General features: G+C 48.9%; 6 protein-coding genes and 1 non-coding gene across 7 annotated transcripts; 6 read left to right on the top strand and 1 right to left on the bottom strand.

Annotated features, from left to right (window-relative positions):
- Positions 1-40: 40 nt before the first annotated feature.
- ARB_03004 (uncharacterized protein) lies at positions 41-1,210 on the top strand (the record flags this gene model as incomplete). The annotated part of the gene is made up of 1 exon (XM_003010258.1): positions 41-1,210. One exon carries the CDS (start codon positions 41-43, stop codon positions 1,208-1,210), a length of 1,170 nt encoding a protein of 389 aa, XP_003010304.1.
- Positions 1,211-5,660: 4,450 nt separating this feature from the next.
- ARB_03003 (epoxide hydrolase, putative) lies at positions 5,661-7,078 on the top strand (the record flags this gene model as incomplete). The annotated part of the gene is made up of 2 exons (XM_003010257.1): positions 5,661-6,167; positions 6,203-7,078. The coding sequence occupies 2 exons, from the start codon at positions 5,661-5,663 to the stop codon at positions 7,076-7,078; spliced, it is 1,383 nt and encodes a 460-aa protein (XP_003010303.1).
- A 610-nt stretch (positions 7,079-7,688) lies between these two features.
- Positions 7,689-8,844, top strand: ARB_03002 (uncharacterized protein; the record flags this gene model as incomplete). The annotated part of the gene is made up of 2 exons (XM_003010256.1): positions 7,689-7,712; positions 7,795-8,844. 2 exons carry the CDS (start codon positions 7,689-7,691, stop codon positions 8,842-8,844), a joined length of 1,074 nt encoding a protein of 357 aa, XP_003010302.1.
- A 3,340-nt stretch (positions 8,845-12,184) lies between these two features.
- Positions 12,185-12,559, top strand: ARB_03001 (uncharacterized protein; the record flags this gene model as incomplete). Its single annotated transcript, XM_003010255.1, has 1 exon — positions 12,185-12,559. The coding sequence occupies one exon, from the start codon at positions 12,185-12,187 to the stop codon at positions 12,557-12,559; it is 375 nt and encodes a 124-aa protein (XP_003010301.1).
- An 87-nt stretch (positions 12,560-12,646) lies between these two features.
- ARB_03000 (uncharacterized protein) lies at positions 12,647-15,422 on the top strand (the record flags this gene model as incomplete). The annotated part of the gene is made up of 5 exons (XM_003010254.1): positions 12,647-13,037; positions 13,112-13,717; positions 13,800-14,126; positions 14,189-14,587; positions 14,635-15,422. 5 exons carry the CDS (start codon positions 12,647-12,649, stop codon positions 15,420-15,422), a joined length of 2,511 nt encoding a protein of 836 aa, XP_003010300.1.
- A 529-nt stretch (positions 15,423-15,951) lies between these two features.
- ARB_02999 lies at positions 15,952-16,023 on the bottom strand. The gene has a single exon. It is a non-coding gene; the product is annotated as a tRNA-Trp (tRNA).
- A 349-nt stretch (positions 16,024-16,372) lies between these two features.
- On the top strand, positions 16,373-16,894 carry ARB_02998 (uncharacterized protein; the record flags this gene model as incomplete). Its single annotated transcript, XM_003010253.1, has 2 exons — positions 16,373-16,565; positions 16,632-16,894. The coding sequence occupies 2 exons, from the start codon at positions 16,373-16,375 to the stop codon at positions 16,892-16,894; spliced, it is 456 nt and encodes a 151-aa protein (XP_003010299.1).
- Positions 16,895-17,164: the final 270 nt, after the last annotated feature.

Below are 17,164 nucleotides of genomic sequence, written 5' to 3'. Positions count from 1 at the left end.
ACAAACTGCCGGACCAAGAAGGGCCACGCCCATCAGCAAGATGAACGGCGCTCTCGTCGACCCGGCCCAATGCTTCTCCCACCTCGTCGAACACATTCCCATATGGTTGACTCGAGTCACGGAGCTGGCCTCTCATACAGCAGCCAAACACGCCGAGTTTGCTGCGGAATACACCCGCTTATCCAAGCTGAAGCCTCGACAGCGAAGACGGCGAAACAGCTCCCTCAATACCAACAAAGGAGAAGAGGACCAGCGCTCAGTAAACTCGAGAAACAGACCTTCCTCCGGTTCTACTTACAGACACTTCGACGCACAAGATCCGTTCCGGGATTCCTTGATATTCAAACGGCTCACCCGTCAGAATAACCAAGACGCCATAAACAAGAAAAGAAAACAGCAGGACAGCGCTTCTTCTGCACCTTCGGACGCTGACAGCTGTCTAGCCCGCCGGGTTCGCCAGCAGGTTGTTATACACTATGATTCTCAGACACAGACAGTGCTTGAACGCCTCGTTCGTGACATAGGTGGTGCTCGCAACCAGATCCGAAAAGGACGCATGAACTACATGATGAAAGTCGACTTCAGCCGTCGAGCTTTACCTTCCCACTTATTCCCAGCCGGAGGCCCGGACGATGACGAAAACACCCTCACCTTACCGCCGCATCGATCCTTTAGGAGGTCTCGAAGTACACATTTTGATCCAAAACCTGGTACCAACGGAACAGACACTAAAAGTACGACACCCGCGAAACAGACAGCTTCCGCCTTTGACACGACAGACAAACAGCTAGAGGTTGCCCAGAGTTTATGCGAGACGGCAGCGCACCAATTCCTACGAAACGGAGACTGCTCTAGAGAGCTAAACAAGACAGTAGAGCGACTTAACGCCGCGCTGGAACTGGCCCAGGCCGAAGGGACCCGACTCAAGGCTGAGAAGGAAGCGGAGAAGCTACGCCAGCAGGCTGAAGAGGAGGAACAGGAAAGCAAAAGTGACCGCACGGTCGTTGAAACGGTTGGACCTGCAGGTTCCGATGCACACATGCAGGCCGACACCCTCCAACCTGTGAAGATGAAGATGGACATGAATGTGAACGGAGATGCAAAAGCGCCGCCGGAGATGATGGGGGCTATCGAGGTGGACGACGGGTCATCGACATCGTCTATATCCATCGACCTCGCTGCATTTCGGCGACGGAGGTTCAAAGCGTAATTTATTTACCCTTGACTGTGAGCCGGTGAGCCGGTGAGCAACGACAACGGAAATTGAGATGTATTGGAATTCTTCTTTCTCGACTTCTGCGAACTCGTCACCTACAGTGCGTGAACTCAGCGAGACAGGACGTACCAAAGGTTCCACACTCTGCAGGTATGTGTTGTTTGCCTGCTTGGGATTGGCGACACCGGCAACAACTGCAAGCCCATGCCAGTTGATTCGAAAGTCACGAAAGGCAGAATGTATCAAATGCTCCTCGAAATTTCCGGGGAGGCCCACTGTCACAACCTCCTCTATCTTCGTTTTTTCATTTACCTCCAGCATAAATCGGCGTTTTTACTCTGCATTTAGCCCAGCGACGCTGCTCTGTTCCAGCTAACTAACTACCTCCAAATTTCCTCTTATCTAATTGTTGCTCCTTGTCCTTTTGCCTTATACCTCTCTCTAGCAAAATTTAAAAGGAAGCCAACCATGGTTACGGTGATGATAGCGTTGCATTCCCTTTCTTTTCCTCTGCTCCTCATTTGTCTGTTGTTTTAGCCTGTCATTTCATTTCCTTTTACCATCATCAGCACTGGGACATGGATATACTTAGCATGGAGTCTCTAAAATGGGGAAATTCATACTATTTTCTGCTCTATTAATTTTTTTTTCGAAAAATATGAATACCACAGATATTATATACCACTAGCCTCCTGTTTATTTTTCTCTTTCCTTTCTTTTTCTTACTTTCTGTTGTTCAATAATGATATGCCACCACCGCCAGCATATTCGCAAAGTCAGTCCAACCTCGTACGGGAACCCATCACCATCAAACCAAGAACAAGATATCTCTTCACCAGGAAGCCTCTTGTTTAACCTTCCGTGCGGACTTCGCGGGCTTTCCCGTCAATAAATCAGAGCCGAGAAAGAACAAAGTGACACTTCGGGGGCATGCAGCGGCCGGTTGGCAGTAACAGTGGTACGAATGCAGGTGTGTCATCCTCGCCCCCTTCTCCCTCCCTTCCTCGCTCCCTCGCGCTGCCTGTCTTTTCTTGTCCGCCCGTTGAAGAGTACAGCTCATTCTCCCTGTTCTCTGCACAAGCTGTTGGCGGTCCGCCTCCCCCCATCGGTTCGTATTCATGAAACGAGGCCATCCCTGCAGTTCTGACAGGCTTCAACGCTGTTGTTTGTTGGCTTTTGCTGAAATGGCACAAGGAAAAGCCAAGTAATAGATTAGGTGCATAATAGCGCTTGATATATGTAGGGTGCCAGGGACATGTATGTATCAAGCCGATTCCATCCCCGATCGCCTAGTGATATTAATCGTCATTGACTGATAGCTGGCCTGCTAACGACATGGTGACTGTATCATTATGCAGCTAAGTAACGCCCCGTCAAGGAGAAGGGTGTGGATGATACTCCCTCCGTACGGATCCTTCGTTATTATTATCATTACTTGCGTTTGGCTCCAGCAAAAAGACGAAAATCAGGCGAACGGGAAGTGGCAGATCAGTTGATGGCAAAGCTACATGATAGGAAAGTATACCCTTTCGCTAATCGTATTATAGTTAGTAATAATTTCACTTGGTAATTTTAGTAGTCTTGTCTTCTCCCGCAGTGCAGGCAACTAAACGCACAGGAGGAAAAGAAAAGAAGAAAAAGTGAGCTGTCGGGCCATCCGAGGCCTTGTTCAGCTGATGTATATCCTGTCTGTTCTCCTCATGTAAATATGCGAGCAAGGAGGTACGGGTACATATACGATGTTGTGTTCACCCTTGTCCATGCCGCAGCGGCACAAGAGATGTTGACATCCATAGGAGCAGGTTGAGAATAGCAGTTGACAGGGAAAACAGGCGAGATTAACTTGATAGGGAAAGTGATGGCATCCGATTCCCTTGAACGGCGGGCTCGAATTAGGCAATACCGCAAGTATGTATGGAGTACGGTCCGCTCCCCTCCCTCGCCGAGGAATGAATGACCCAGAATGGAGATGGGGGGTGCATGCAAATACGCAAGTGGACAGGTGATTTACGCTGTCCAATGCAGACTTTAGCTCATTGTGGTTGCATAAGTATTTTCCCGGAGAGCTTCTGGTAGGATGGGATGGAGAGACATAATCAGATTGTTGCAGGGCTATCCCTCCGTTTCTGCTTGTCAATTCCCATCCGTCCTATCCGCCAGTTTACTTCACGGCTGCAGAATCGACACTCTTAAACTTGAAGAAGATGCGGGTGCGAAATCAGAAAGTTATGCTTCGGAGTCTGTCCCCATTCGTTAGCTTCGGTGGATTGTTGGATTGATACAAACGCAATTTCTCACACTGCAACTCATCTTTTAGTGTGCCCTGTTTAACAAGTGGTTGGCACTATATAAGTTCGAGTTTGCCATGCGATACTTCAAGTTGTCCGCAATCTAAACGCCACTCAAACAGGAATGGAAAATCACCTAGGGCAGGGTTAATGCCTGCGATATGTTATAATAAGTAGGCCTCCTCTTTAGAGCCATGACTTGTGTCATCATACCCACTCCCTTGTCTACACTGGATGAGCTGTTCTCGCCAAGCTGGTGCATCTTTGAAGCTCATTTCAATTGCCAGGCTGAGTTCGGTCAGTCAATTAGCCAGTCAATATCCGCCGAAGAGCCACCACGCAGACAGGCCCTCCGTATGGAGTATGAACATGAAGATTGTTAGAGACCAAGAGTTTTTCCAACCCCTTTACACTTCAAAACCTGCATATACGCTGGCATTGCCAATAGTGCCTCCATACGTAATGCCTGTCTGAATGAGCAAATGGGCGTTTAAAAAAGTGTCGACTGCAAGAAGCGATATCGTCGATCAAAGCTAACGGTGCAGCAAGCTAGGCGAGCCTGATGCAGGCAATAACAGTCCAAGTTTGTTCTTTTCTGCAGTTCTCCCATTTTTGTCCTTCCTTCGTGGCAATCGAGTGCAGTGCCGAGCTGTATTGGCCCAGATAGCCATGGTGGCAGGCTGGCAGCTAGCACTTTTTGGATGTGTCGACTACTCCACAGGTCCTGGATGGTGAGGGTGAGATGCAAAATATGTGGATGACCCCGGTTCAGATATCGCTCTCCGTGCAAGGGGCAGGGATACTGATGCATCTCACGATCGAAGATGGAACAACGCAGCGTCGCGTCCTTTGAATCGTCGTCGAGATGTCAAACGTCGTCGTCCCTTTTCTATTGATGCCGCGAGGAACTGGATGCGTTCACGTGATGTGGCTTAGTCATCAAAACAACAACCTTGCAAACGGCTGGAGATGCAACAGATGGGCAGAACAGACGCACATCCCATCGACGCCATGCATGGCACGGAGGACGCAATGGCTTCAGACGATAAGCCATGGCCTTTGATTGCGACCCGAGCGAGGGCTCTCAGCTGACAGGCTCTGGGTGAAGGCTGTTTCATGTAGAGAGTGGCTTGCGGATTCTACCTGCAAGATGACAGACAGACAGCCTTGTGAGAAACCCAACCTTATGCCATCAGATATTGACCGGTTTTTAATTACAGATCATGCCGGGAGTTCTGACCCCCTCTTTCGGCTTCTGTGGCCTCTCTATCGACCAATCTGACCTCTAGTCTCTTCATGTCTACAGAATAATTCTCCCTGGATGATATGGCCGACAGCGTGAAAACTGCTCTAGCCAAAAGCCCAGAATGTTTCGGCCAATACCAAACAGGACAATCATGCATTATCGTTAACATGTGCTTTGCAGATGTAAATGTACCCTCAACAGGACAGAGATGAGTTCGCCAACCTATTAAACCACTCCTCTGGTTTCCTAGCTCTTCTCAGGCCCTCTAAAATCGAAAACTGCCCGGCCAGAGATACGCACGGGTACGGAGTAACGACGGAGTAGTTGGGTCTTGACGAAGGACGCACCAAGACCAAACTCTTTCTTATTTTGTTTCTGGGCCCGTCCGGAACAGTAGCGTCACTTCACTCGTAGGGTGCAGACCATTCCACAGCATCTGCCGTCTGCAGCTCGAACTTCCCCATCTTTCTGCTCTTGTTTTGGTGACAATATCAGCGCTACCTGTCAGCGTGGAGTAATTGACTGCTTGGGCGTGGGGGTATGCTAGTTAGAAGTATGGGGATGGCAGCTCAGCTACCTTTTATGCTGTTGTACAGTAGATGATATTACCACTTTATGGTCATACCTTCAGCGTATTGTCCCTTCTACTCTACCCTATAACCAACTACCTAACGTAAATTATTTTTGGCCAACCAGTTGTCGTTGATAGTGACTTCAGTGATGACTTCAGGCTGGTTTCTGGAAGGTTTAGTTACCGCCGGAGCGAGCCGAGGTTCAGCATCCTTCCTTGGCACCTGGACCTCAGCTACTTCAGAGCCGACGAAACCTTTCTCCATCGAACTCTGATATTAGGAATTCAATGCCAATATTGAATACTTAGTCTATTGGGATTCCCAGCTATACCTCGAAAATGAGCTCTGTCAAGCCGTTCAAGATCTCCGTTCCTGATTCACAGCTTGAAATACTGCGCAAGAAGCTTGAAGTTACCACCTTTCCGGATGAACTAGATGAGTCCAAATGGGACTTGGGCGCACCGTTGGATGATATAAAGCGCCTAACAGAGTACTGGAAGGAAAAATTCGACTGGCGCGAAAAGGAGAGATGGCTTAATGAGCAGATGTCTCACTTTACGACCGATGTTGAGGTAGCAGGATTCGACAAGCTAAACATACACTTTGTTCACCACAGAAGCAATGTAGCCGGTGCAATTCCTCTACTATTTCTCCATGGCTGTAAGTTTCCAGATATACAGCTCACGTCTTTCCAAGCGCAAACTAATACATTTCTAGGGCCAGGGAGTTTCCTTGAAGTCTCAAAGCTGTTGCCTCTGTTGACGGCTGGAAGTGAGAGCCATCCTGCCTTCCACGTAGTGGCACCATCTCTCCCCAACTTTGGTTTCTCAGAGGGAGTTAAGAAGGTATTACCCCCTTAGCTTGGCTGTTAAGGCTCTAGAATTTCCCTCTAATGGTCAAGCAGAGAGGTTTTGGCCTTGCACAGTACGCGGAAGCAATGAATGCGGTGATGATGGCATTGGGGTATGAGGAATATGGTAGGCTACCCCTATTAATAAGATCTATTGCCTCAAGAGTACAAGCTTATATTCTTCTCTGCCATATAGTGGTTCAAGGAGGAGACTGGGGTGGTGTCATTTCACGTATCATGGCGAAGCGTTATCCTTCACATGTGAGAGCAGTGCATGTAAACTTTGTTATCCTTTCACTCCCGTATCCATGGAAAAGCCCAATACTCTTCCTTAAATCCCTTCTTACAATTCCCTTCTCGCGCAAGGACCAAGCCAAACTCGCTGTATCCCAGAATTACGCCACGCAGGGCAATGGGTATATGGCTCAACAAGGCTCTCGTCCTCAAACACTCGGGTATAGTCTCCATGACAGTCCAGTAGGCCTGTTAGCTTGGATATACGAGAAATTACATGCCTGGACAGACTCTTATGCCTGGACGGAAGATGAAGTCTTGACATGGGCTTCAATATACCTCTTCTCTCGTGCAGGGCCTGCAGCATCAACTCGAATCTACTACGAATTCAACAATGCTCCTCCCGGGCCCGGAAACTTTTCTAGTCAAGAGGTAGTCAGCTGCTATTCTCCCGATGTGAAATTCGCTATTGCACATTTCCCTCGTGAGATTCTTGCATTTCCCATGCTATGGTGCCGTTCAATTGGAGACGTAGTGAGAGAGTCTGAATTTGATAAAGGTGGCCATTTTGCTGCCTGGGAGGTTCCAGATGTTTTGGCAGCAGATATCCAGGGGTTCCTTGGGAAGGAAGGCCAGGCATACGGTATAGTTTCTAGAGCAGATGGATATTAAGTCCGCTGATTGCAATACTTGCATTCACTTCTTGGTTTTTGAGTTAACTGGTCGTTGGGTATACGCGGATCTCAAAGTATAGTATATAGTATACCAATTTCAAACATCCTACCTAAAGGTAGCAGTTTTCTATTCAGAATGCATTGATATGAAGTGAGATACCCAATGCATTATCAAATGCATATTCCACAGTGTCCATGGATAAGGTGAGAGTAGCTGGCATCACGCGAGGTGACGCGCTCTTTCTTCTACAACCACCACTACCCGTCGACTTCAACCCCTCGTTTGGTTCAGGCGTACCAACAACCATCCGCTTTACTGGGTGCTCTTCAACATCCAACACATCTCTGTTGATAATCAAGAAGGGTATACTGTCTCCTGGACGTACACCGGCGGTGACGTGCGGGATAGACTATAGGCGGATCCCTTGCACGCGAAGCATCAAAAACAGCTGACTTGCCCTCCAGGCTCCAAGAATAACGGCAAAAATTACTTACTGCAAGCCTATAGCTCAACCAGAAGAATTGTTGCAATGGCTCAACCAATTTCGTATCGGAGGGGGTTTGATAGATTCGCTCTAGAACCCGAACTCGGACCTGTGGAGTTCGAGATGGCTCTGGATATCGAAGAGCAGGTACGTATTATTCGGGTATCAAGGGATATCATTCATAACATATATAAGTAACTAACCGTGTTGGCCCCTTTATCGAGGACAGGCGCGAGCATCAGAGCAGAACAAGCGCCAACTGCAAGGTAGCTGGGAGGAGATGGATGACAACTCCAACGATCAAGAGGTTAGCATTGCTTCTCCACTGGTATTGATATATAGATCTCTAATACCGCAGATATACCAGGTAGGAGGGAATTGGGGAAGTATACCGGCATTGGAAAGTAATGCTGAGCCCCATTTACCGAAGAGACTCGGCCATCTATCCTCAAATCCCGAATTCAGATTTCCTCCAGAGTCAGACTTAAGGGGAGCTGATAACATGGATCCCATAAAGAAATCCCCTCAACTATTCCAGGAGAAGTTCGACAATCGTAGTCAACCACAGACACCGTCTCCTCGATATACCAACAAAGCCGACCAGCAATACTCTAATCACCGTTATATATCAGAGGCAGAAAGCTACACGGCACATTGGGAGAATAGTATTCTCTATGACAAGGATATAAATACGCGGGTATCCTCACCAGGTTTCTTCCGGCTGCGGTCAGAGTATAGGTCACCGTACTTGGGTCCTGTTGGTTGGACAATACCGTCCAAATATTATAGTACAACTAGAAGAAGCCCACGAAGGCCTCTGGATTCATATGAGGCTAGCACTGATGAAAATCACGTCTCTACTGTTGACCCAAGAACCGGTTCGCCCAGAGAGAGGGTTAGAAATAGGAACACAGTATCGGCATACAGTTGTCGTGCTTCGAGGCCGTTCCTAATCTACCAGGATCCCGAATGGGTAGTTCCACCTCAAGGAGTCACGGACGTGTATTTCGATAGTACTGCAAGCGACGATAAGGAAAACAGTGCACCTGAGGAGGTGGAAGCTCCCACTGACAATGAAGAACTTTCCAGAGAACAGAACACGGGAATTCAAGTTGGGAGACCAGCACAGGAAAACGCCGGCGACATTGATGGACACGATGAGATGGATATCGACAGAGACGAATCGAGAATCATCTTAACTCAACCGTCAAGGCGAGAGATGCCACAATATCAACATCGAAGAGACACAAGCTCCATGTCATCCTCTTCGATTATCTGATTTAACCGTGTCTGCTTGAGGGTATCGAGCTTAACAGTCACAGAAAGGAGTATATATATCACAGTGCGTATGCAGGGGCAGTTATGTCAAGAAAAGCAAGCGAGGTGTACATTGCATATCGGGCTGAATATCCATATTCCACTAAGATGGTTGTTCAGGACTGGCTGGGGTACGGAGTATCACACGGCTTGATGGCCATTGCGCCTCCAGCTCTGAAGATCGCAATCGGCTCCATCTGATCCATAATTATTATAATATAATAGCCATGACACAGAAGAACGTGAGAAACTGGCAGCCACGAAAGCAATATTCTATGAAATATCCGTACCGTTTTGATACGTTGTAGGAAAAATTGTGTGGATTCGTCCCACGAGAGGACGGCTGTGATTTTCTGTGGCGGATCGATCACCCACCTAGTTAGCCTGGCGGTTTGGTTGCAAATAGCCAGCCTCACCTGCAGGCCCCATTGCCCGTGTTGAATACGTTGCAGCTTGGGAGATGGGTAATTCAAAGTCAGTGAGAGTACGTGAGGGTATGGAGTATCCAGACAGCCTTCAGACAAAGGAAGTTCCCTCCTTATACATAACCCTAAGTTACGGAGCTTTTCCCGTAAAGTTTGCCGTAACTTGCAGAACATCGACAGCTTGTGCGACCTTGCTGCACTCCAGGGCCCCTTATTGGAGCTCGCTTTCATTCAACATTTCCTGGAATATTATTTGTTTCTTCCCTCCCTGAACAGCGCTGAATGGCAAGTCACTGTGCTAACAAACTAGGGCAGAAATGATACACTGGCAGCTAGAGAACGGGTCCGACATTTGTCAACCCCCTTAAAATTGACGTTGCATGACAGCTTGGTGTACTCTGTAGGAGCCTCTCTACTTATTTAGTCCCAAATCAAGGAAATGCTTGTTAACAACGATAGGACTGTTCATGCGAGCTAGCAGGCTGCTGGTGATGCATCTCATCCAAGCTCCGGAATACGAGCCAGGCAAGTCGATAACCACAGCAAGGGATCGTCAGCTAGCTGTTGGACGAACCGGGACCATGCACCTGGAATTTCCCTTACCCCCTACTTTTCGTTCTGATAACTACCCGCCAGGCTGAATTCAATCACATTATTGGCCGACCTGACTACCAGTCGAGCAGCCGGTTGAACAGCCGATCCTAAGCAGAAAATATCCCACACCCAGCGCTTGAGAGGTGCAAAGTGGGTACAGAGCCAGTCTTTCTCTGTCTGGCTGCTTGAATTAATTTGGAATGGTTGATTGGCTGATAGTCTATCTCATCTCAGACGTTAAACTGAATTGCAAGCCGTAGCTCCCAAAAGACGTGTTGAAACCGAGTATCCCGGACATACAACGATAGACGGGATTTTTTTTTTTTTTTTTTTAAAAAAAAAATATGTACAGTTCCTTATCATCTTGATCAAAACCGTAAAAACAACAACAACAACGACAACAATAAGGTACGATTGATTATGTTCAGTGGGAAGTTAATCCCAAGAGTCTTGATATTCTTCATTCAAAAGAGTTCTATGTAGTCCATTGTCATAAACGCAGAATTTCGCACACATGTAAACGTGAAGGCTGTCACATTTGCCAAGTCAAGCCTGGCACATGAAGACAACTGTATTCCACTCCTGTATCTATAAACTAGGATGGGTAGCGTTCCATGCCATGATACACCGTATCCATGTAGTATAGCGTTGGATATACGGAGTAATGCGTATGTGTATATTCGGGTATAAGGAGACGAAAGCCGACCTTGCAAGTCTTTGCTACAGTAGCATGGAGGCCAACTGATAATAGAAACCCGAGAAGAGAGAAAGAAAATGAGAGAAGGAGAGATATGGAGACCGGCACAATGGGTATATTACCACCGCAAATTCATTAATTGTTGTCGGTGCAAGAAGAGTGGCATAGCATGATAGCATGATCTCCCCTGCAAGGATGGTGGTCAAGGAAGTCATGACAGAGGGGGAAAATATGAATGGAAAGCAAACTGCATATGCATGTACTCACCATGTCCGGTTCACCTAGGATCTAGCAGGGCGAGCGGCTTGCTGCCTTTCCCGGACGAGGGAGGCGGAGATGCTTCGAGGTTGACCGCTATCATTCCGATCCGACAAGCCAGCAGCAGGACGAGCGAGGGAGGAGAAGAGGGAACTTCCCTGACATTTTCTTCTCAATTCTAGCAACAAGCAGCCCGTCTCACCTCCATTTGGCCATCAGGGCGGGCTCGCTTCCAGATCCCGCTGCACGAGCGGAGATAGATACGTCGTCCGGTCAACGCTGGGCCTGGCTTCTCTGTCCCACCGTCACTAATGCACGCCGCGGCGGCCCCTGCTCAAACAGCGTACCTAGTTAGTTAACTCGCTGGCTCATCGACGACGCACAACCGAAGGTCTCGGTAGAGAAGAAAGACATATAAGACACATGACTAGGAACAGCCAGTCTCGTCTCTGCCGATGCTACGGAGTCCTTGTGGGTGCTGCTGGAGAGGCTGGGACGAAGATCTGCACACGGAGATGCTAAGGGCGGAGGTGATCTGGCAAGCAAGCAAGTGGCCGTGGATTGCGCTGGGAGAGGGCACTGCCGCATTTCCCGATGCGCTGTGGCGGCAACCCGGGGACATCCTGAGCGCGGTAATAATAATAATAATACTGGAATAGCTGCTGGCGCCCCCGGGAAGCCATTGTGATTGTTATATTATTGTGCTGCTAATGGGCATGTCCACGTCGTTTCAACGTGTTTCAAGATGACGTAAGAGGCCTGCGCCTGGCGCGATGCAGCAGGCATGCGGCAGCTATGCAGCGGTACTTCTGCTGCCCGCCCAAATCCGGTGTGGCAGGCAAGTCACTGCGCATCACGTCACCATCGCCGCGGCATAGCAGGGAAAGCTCCCTGTGGACTGTTGGTGTGGCTGGTGACTGCTTACCTCAGCACCCCTGGCCCGCCCTAATTTGCCACAGCCTGCCAGATCGGGACTAGCGCTCTCCCTGAAGAACGCGATCTTGCATGCTCGTTGCTCGACACGGGATGGATGGGCTCGACAGCGCAGGCCAGCGCCGTGACACTCAGCTCAGTCCTGCAGGCCGTGGACGGCGAGCGCAGAAGGGTTTGTCGTGGGTGCTTCTGTATAGGAGTACGGAATATAGTAGTATTTAGAGTAAGCCACCAGCAGCAGCAGCAGCAGCGTCGCCCGGCTCCTCAGGAAAATCAACAAATAAATAATCCGAAAAAGCAAAAATAAAAGTAAATCGGGGAGCTCGTCCGAAACAGGAAAGCTCGACTGCAGCTCCCTCACTAGTCCCAAACGAGGAAGCTACGCAAGATCCAGGATGGCCCAAAGTGCGACCGCCCTCCCTTTTTACTCTTCTTCTGCCGCCGCCTCGCCTCTTCTGTCTTCTCCTCTTCCTCTTCTCCCGACCCCAACTCGACCTCGCTCGACTCCCATCTCCCTCCCACCACCACAGTCGACCATCGCATCGACACAGGAGAAGAAGAAGAAGCACCGCCTGCCGTTCTCTCTCCCACCACCACTCGCTCGCTCGAGTGTCGTCTCAAGCCCTCGCCGCAATGGACGCTCTCAATGTCTTCGCGAAGCGCGTTCGTCTTCCCTCTCTCTCTCTCTCTCTCTCTCCCTCTCCCGTTGCCCTGACCCAGGCAAGACCCTCGCAAACGACCTGCAGATGGAGCTAACAGAGCGCCTATAGGATGAGCCAGAGAAGCCCAGCGAGGCATCTAACTCGCTGTCGGGGTTTCTCTCGACTCTCGTGCCCACCGCCATCATCTCTGCTATCATGGTGGTGCTCTTTTTGATCTTGCGCCAGAGCCAGCGTCGCCAGTACGTTCCCAGAACATACATCGGAGCTCTGCGCCAGCATGAGCGCACTCCCGCACCAAAGCCCGGCCTCTTTGGCTGGGTCAGCTCCATGTGGAGCCTGCCAGATACCTACGTCCTGCGCCATCAGTCCATGGATGCCTACCTGCTGCTGCGCTACCTCAAGATCGCAACGGCTCTCTGCTTCTTTGGATGTCTTATCACTTGGCCCGTGCTTTTCCCAGTCAACATCACCGGTCATGGCGGCCGCCAGCAGCTTGATATGCTGGCCATTGGCAACGTGGACGCCAAGCGTCCCGGCAATCTGTACAGATACTTTGCCCATTGTTTCGTTGCTTGGGCTTTCGTCGGTAAGTCTTGACGGTCCTGCTCCAAGGTTATAAAGCTGGGGGTGTATAAAAGTGGACTAACAATGGATGGATAGGATTCGTATTCTGGATGGTTACTCGTGAACTGCTTTACTTTATCAACCTGCGACAGGCTTACTTCATGTCTCCGTTGTATGCGGAGCGCATCTCCTCCAAGACTGTGCTCTTCACCTCGGTGCCGGAGGAGTACTGCGACGAGGCCAAGATGCGCGCCATGTACGGAAACGACAAGGTCAAGAATGTCTGGCTCGTCACTGATGTCAAGGAGCTCGAGAAACTCGTCGAGGAGCGTGATAAGGCTGCCTTCCTACTTGAGGGTGCCGAGACCAAGCTCATCAAGATGGCCAACGTTGCTCGAGGCAAGGCCCTCCAGAAGGGAGGCGAAGTTGATGACCCAGCTGCACATGGAAATATCGGCGAAGCTGAGTCTGGCTCTGTTGCCGCACGCTGGGTTAAGCCAAACCAGCGACCAACCCACCGTCTCCTGCCCATCATTGGCAAGAAGGTCGACAGCATCAACTGGGCCCGTGAGGAAATCGGACGTTTGACCCCTGATATCGATAACCTGCAGCGTAGCCACCTCAACGGGCAAGCCAAACGCATCTCTGCCGTTTTCGTTGAATTCATCAACCAGAATGAGGCTCAGGCTGCTTACCAAATGTGTATGTACTACTCTCAAGGTTTTGGTACCTGAGCGAAGGATTTTTTTTTTCTTTGCCGACGACTAACCTTAACTCTCTTTAGTGGCTCATAACCTTCCGCTTCACATGGCTCCTCGCTACATCGGTATCAACCCAAGTGACATCATCTGGTCTAACCTGCGCATCAAATGGTGGGAGCTCATCATCCGTTATTCTGTCACTATCGCTGCCGTTACTGCACTCATCGTCTTCTGGGCTATTCCCGTTGCCGCTGTTGGTGCCATCTCAAACATCGACTATCTGATGGCGAAGGTTCCATTCTTGAGATTCATTGGCAAAATCCCACCTGTGATTCTCGGTGTTGTCACTGGATTGCTCCCTACTATCTTGCTTGCTGTCCTCATGGCCCTGTTGCCAATTGTTCTTAGGCGTAAGTCGAAAACTGTGTGTACCCATGTTTTTCAATTTTTACTAACATCATATTTTTACTAGTCCTTGCTAAGCTTGGAGGATGCCCTACCAAGGCTGCCGTCGAGCTGCGCACTCAGAACTTCTATTTTGGATTCCAAGTCGTTCAGGTTTTCCTGGTTGTCACTTTGTCGTCCGCTGCTTCTAGCGCTGTCAGTGATATCATCAAGAACCCTTCCTCCGCCCCTGGCTTGCTCGCTAGAAGCATTCCAACTGCCTCCAACTTCTACATCTCCTATATCATTCTTCAGGGCTTGACCTTCAGCGCTGGCGCTCTTCTTCAGATTGCTGGTTTGATCATCTCCAAGCTCCTCGGCATGATTCTGGACAACACTCCTCGCAAGATGTACACCCGTTGGGCTACCCTTTCTGGTATGGGATGGGGCACCATATTGCCTGTTCTCACTAACCTCGTTGTCATTGGTACGTCAATATTCTCTTGTATCCCTAATTCATCCAGGCTCGTTCAGCTAACATCTACCCAGCTATCACTTATGGAGCCATTGCCCCCTTGGTTCTTGGATTTGCTACCGTCGGCATGTTGCTCTTCTACCTCTCTTTCCGCTACAACGTCTTGTACGTCAACGACACCGACATCGACACCAAGGGCATGATCTATCCACGCGCCCTCAAACAGACCCTCGTTGGCTGCTACCTCCTTATTATCTGTTTGATCGGCCTTTTTGCCATTGGTACTGCCTCTGACAGATCCGCTACTGCCCCTATGATCCTTATGATTGTCTTCTTGGTGTTCACCATCCTTTACCATATCTCCCTGGTCAATGCTGTGAACCCACTTCTCAATTATCTGCCAAAGAATCTCGAAGCCGTCGAACAGCAGCACCAGGCTCTTCTCGCCCAGAACAACAATGGCCAGCCTGCTGCCCACAATGGTGATGTCGAGAAGGGTGATGTTCGTGGTGCCACTAATCAACCAAACATGATCGCTAAATTCCTTGGACTCAACAAGTATGAGGGCTACGAGCAGCTTCGCGAACTCGTCCCCCACGGTGCCTATGACACTGACTACCCAGCCGAAGTGGAGAGAAACGCATACTATCATCCCTCCATCACTTCTACTGCACCTCTTCTCTGGATTCCCCGTGATGCTGCCGGCGTCTCTCGCCAGGAAGTCATTCACACCAGCCGTTACATTGGTATCACTGACGAAGACGCCACCATTAACGACCAGGGCAAGATTGCCTGGGATGAAGAAAGCGGCGCTCCTCCTATCCAAGAGGAGAAGATCTACTACTAGTCGTTCTCCGTTTTGGTTCAACCTAGATAAACGTCACAAACCTTTTCTTCCCCTTTTTGCTTATTTTCCTTTGTTTGGGTCTTGATTCCTAGTCTCTAACGGCTGCGGTTTTCTGGACGAAGTATGACGCTAATGTTTATGGCGATCCCCGATGTGGCTTGAATGAGTGTTTCTCCTTGATACCCTATACCCCCCCGAAAACCAAAAGTAACAAAATTGATATAATTGGAGATGGAAGCTTGTGAGGGTTCAGCCTAGCCTGGTTGCGTGCAACTGCATCTGCGAGCGAAGCTGTATGTTTAGGTAGCTGTGTTTTTTCGTTGTTGACCTGTTAAGTAACGTAATAGTTAATATACTTATTATCATTCTCGACTCTGGGAGCAGCACCTACAATAGCACGTCTATCCATCACAAAACAATAAATAATTATCATGCGCACTCTGGAGGTATATACCATCGCATTAAACGAGAAACATTACTCCGTAGAGAAAAACGGAAAGTCGAAAAAAAAGAAGGAAAAGTCTTAACTTGAACCCGGTGCGAATTGAACGCACAACCTTCAGATCTGGAATCTGCTGCGCTACCATTGCGCCACGGGTCCGCTTTTCATGTCTAGTTTCTCGGCCACAATGCTAATTATCACCCGTTTAAGTTAGAATAAGTCACGTGTAGATTAGGTAATAATTTCATTATATCATCATAGCTCGAGGCTTAAAAAAGGTAAAAAAGAAATAAAAAAAAATCCCGGAAAAAGCACAACTTCCAATTTTTTTTTTCGACGCCAACCACAAGCTACACCGAACAAGCTTACCTCGCGCACCGAAAGCACCACGACAAGTAGCGCTTACGAGCCGCTACATGTGAAGAAACAGGACTCCGGGCCTCGAGAAAACTGATTGCGACGCATCCCTTTTTTAACACGGACATTTAAACACGGGAACAAGTTCAAAATGGCGAATGAACAATCAGCAGGTAAGCAGTCACAAGCAGCCCTGCTTCTTCTCTCAGTGAAGAAACCTGAATCGCTAACCGATACCGTACATATAGCCTGGCCCATCGCAGATGAAGCTTTGACTACTGAACTGCTCGACCTCGTCCAGCAGGCCTCTCACTACCGCCAGCTCAAGAAGGGTGCTAACGAAGGTACGCACAAAATGCAAAAACCCTTTGTCATTTATTATCTCCATATCTAACGTATTCCTCTCGCAGCAACTAAAACTCTTAACCGTGGAACTTCGGAGCTAGTTATCCTCGCCGCTGACACCAGTCCTCTGGCCATCTTGTTGCATCTCCCGCTTTTGTGCGAGGACAAGAACACCCCTTACGTGTATGTGCCTAGCAAGGTTGCATTGGGCCGCGCGTGTGGTGTCAGCCGTTCTGTGATCAGTGCCAGCATTACTACCAACGAGGCCAGTGATTTGCAGGCGCAGATCCTCAACATCAGACAGAAGGTTGAGAGACTGATGATTTGAGAGGTGGATTTGAAGGAATTGGAAAGGAGATATCTGGTTATTCTAGTTTTGGTCTAGCTGGAGAGAAGTTTTATGCGGTGAAGATTTTTGAAGATGTCTGGTCGGTGCATTGTAGACTACTAGTTGCGATATCTACTTGGACCTACGAATACAGAATCATCATTGGACAAAGTAATTTTGATATGGAATAATAATAAATTGTTGAAATAATATACAACTGGAAAATGGTCCATGGGTGTATATGGCGGGACGTACCATGTCGAGAATCAT

The sequence above is a fragment of the Trichophyton benhamiae genome, assembly GCF_000151125.1.
Source record: "Trichophyton benhamiae CBS 112371 chromosome Unknown contix01456_5.r1.exp, whole genome shotgun sequence".
NCBI classification, from domain to species: Eukaryota; Fungi; Ascomycota; class Eurotiomycetes; order Onygenales; family Arthrodermataceae; genus Trichophyton; species Trichophyton benhamiae.
Note: the sequence above shows the minus strand (reverse complement) of the source record. Positions and strands in the feature narration are given on the sequence as shown.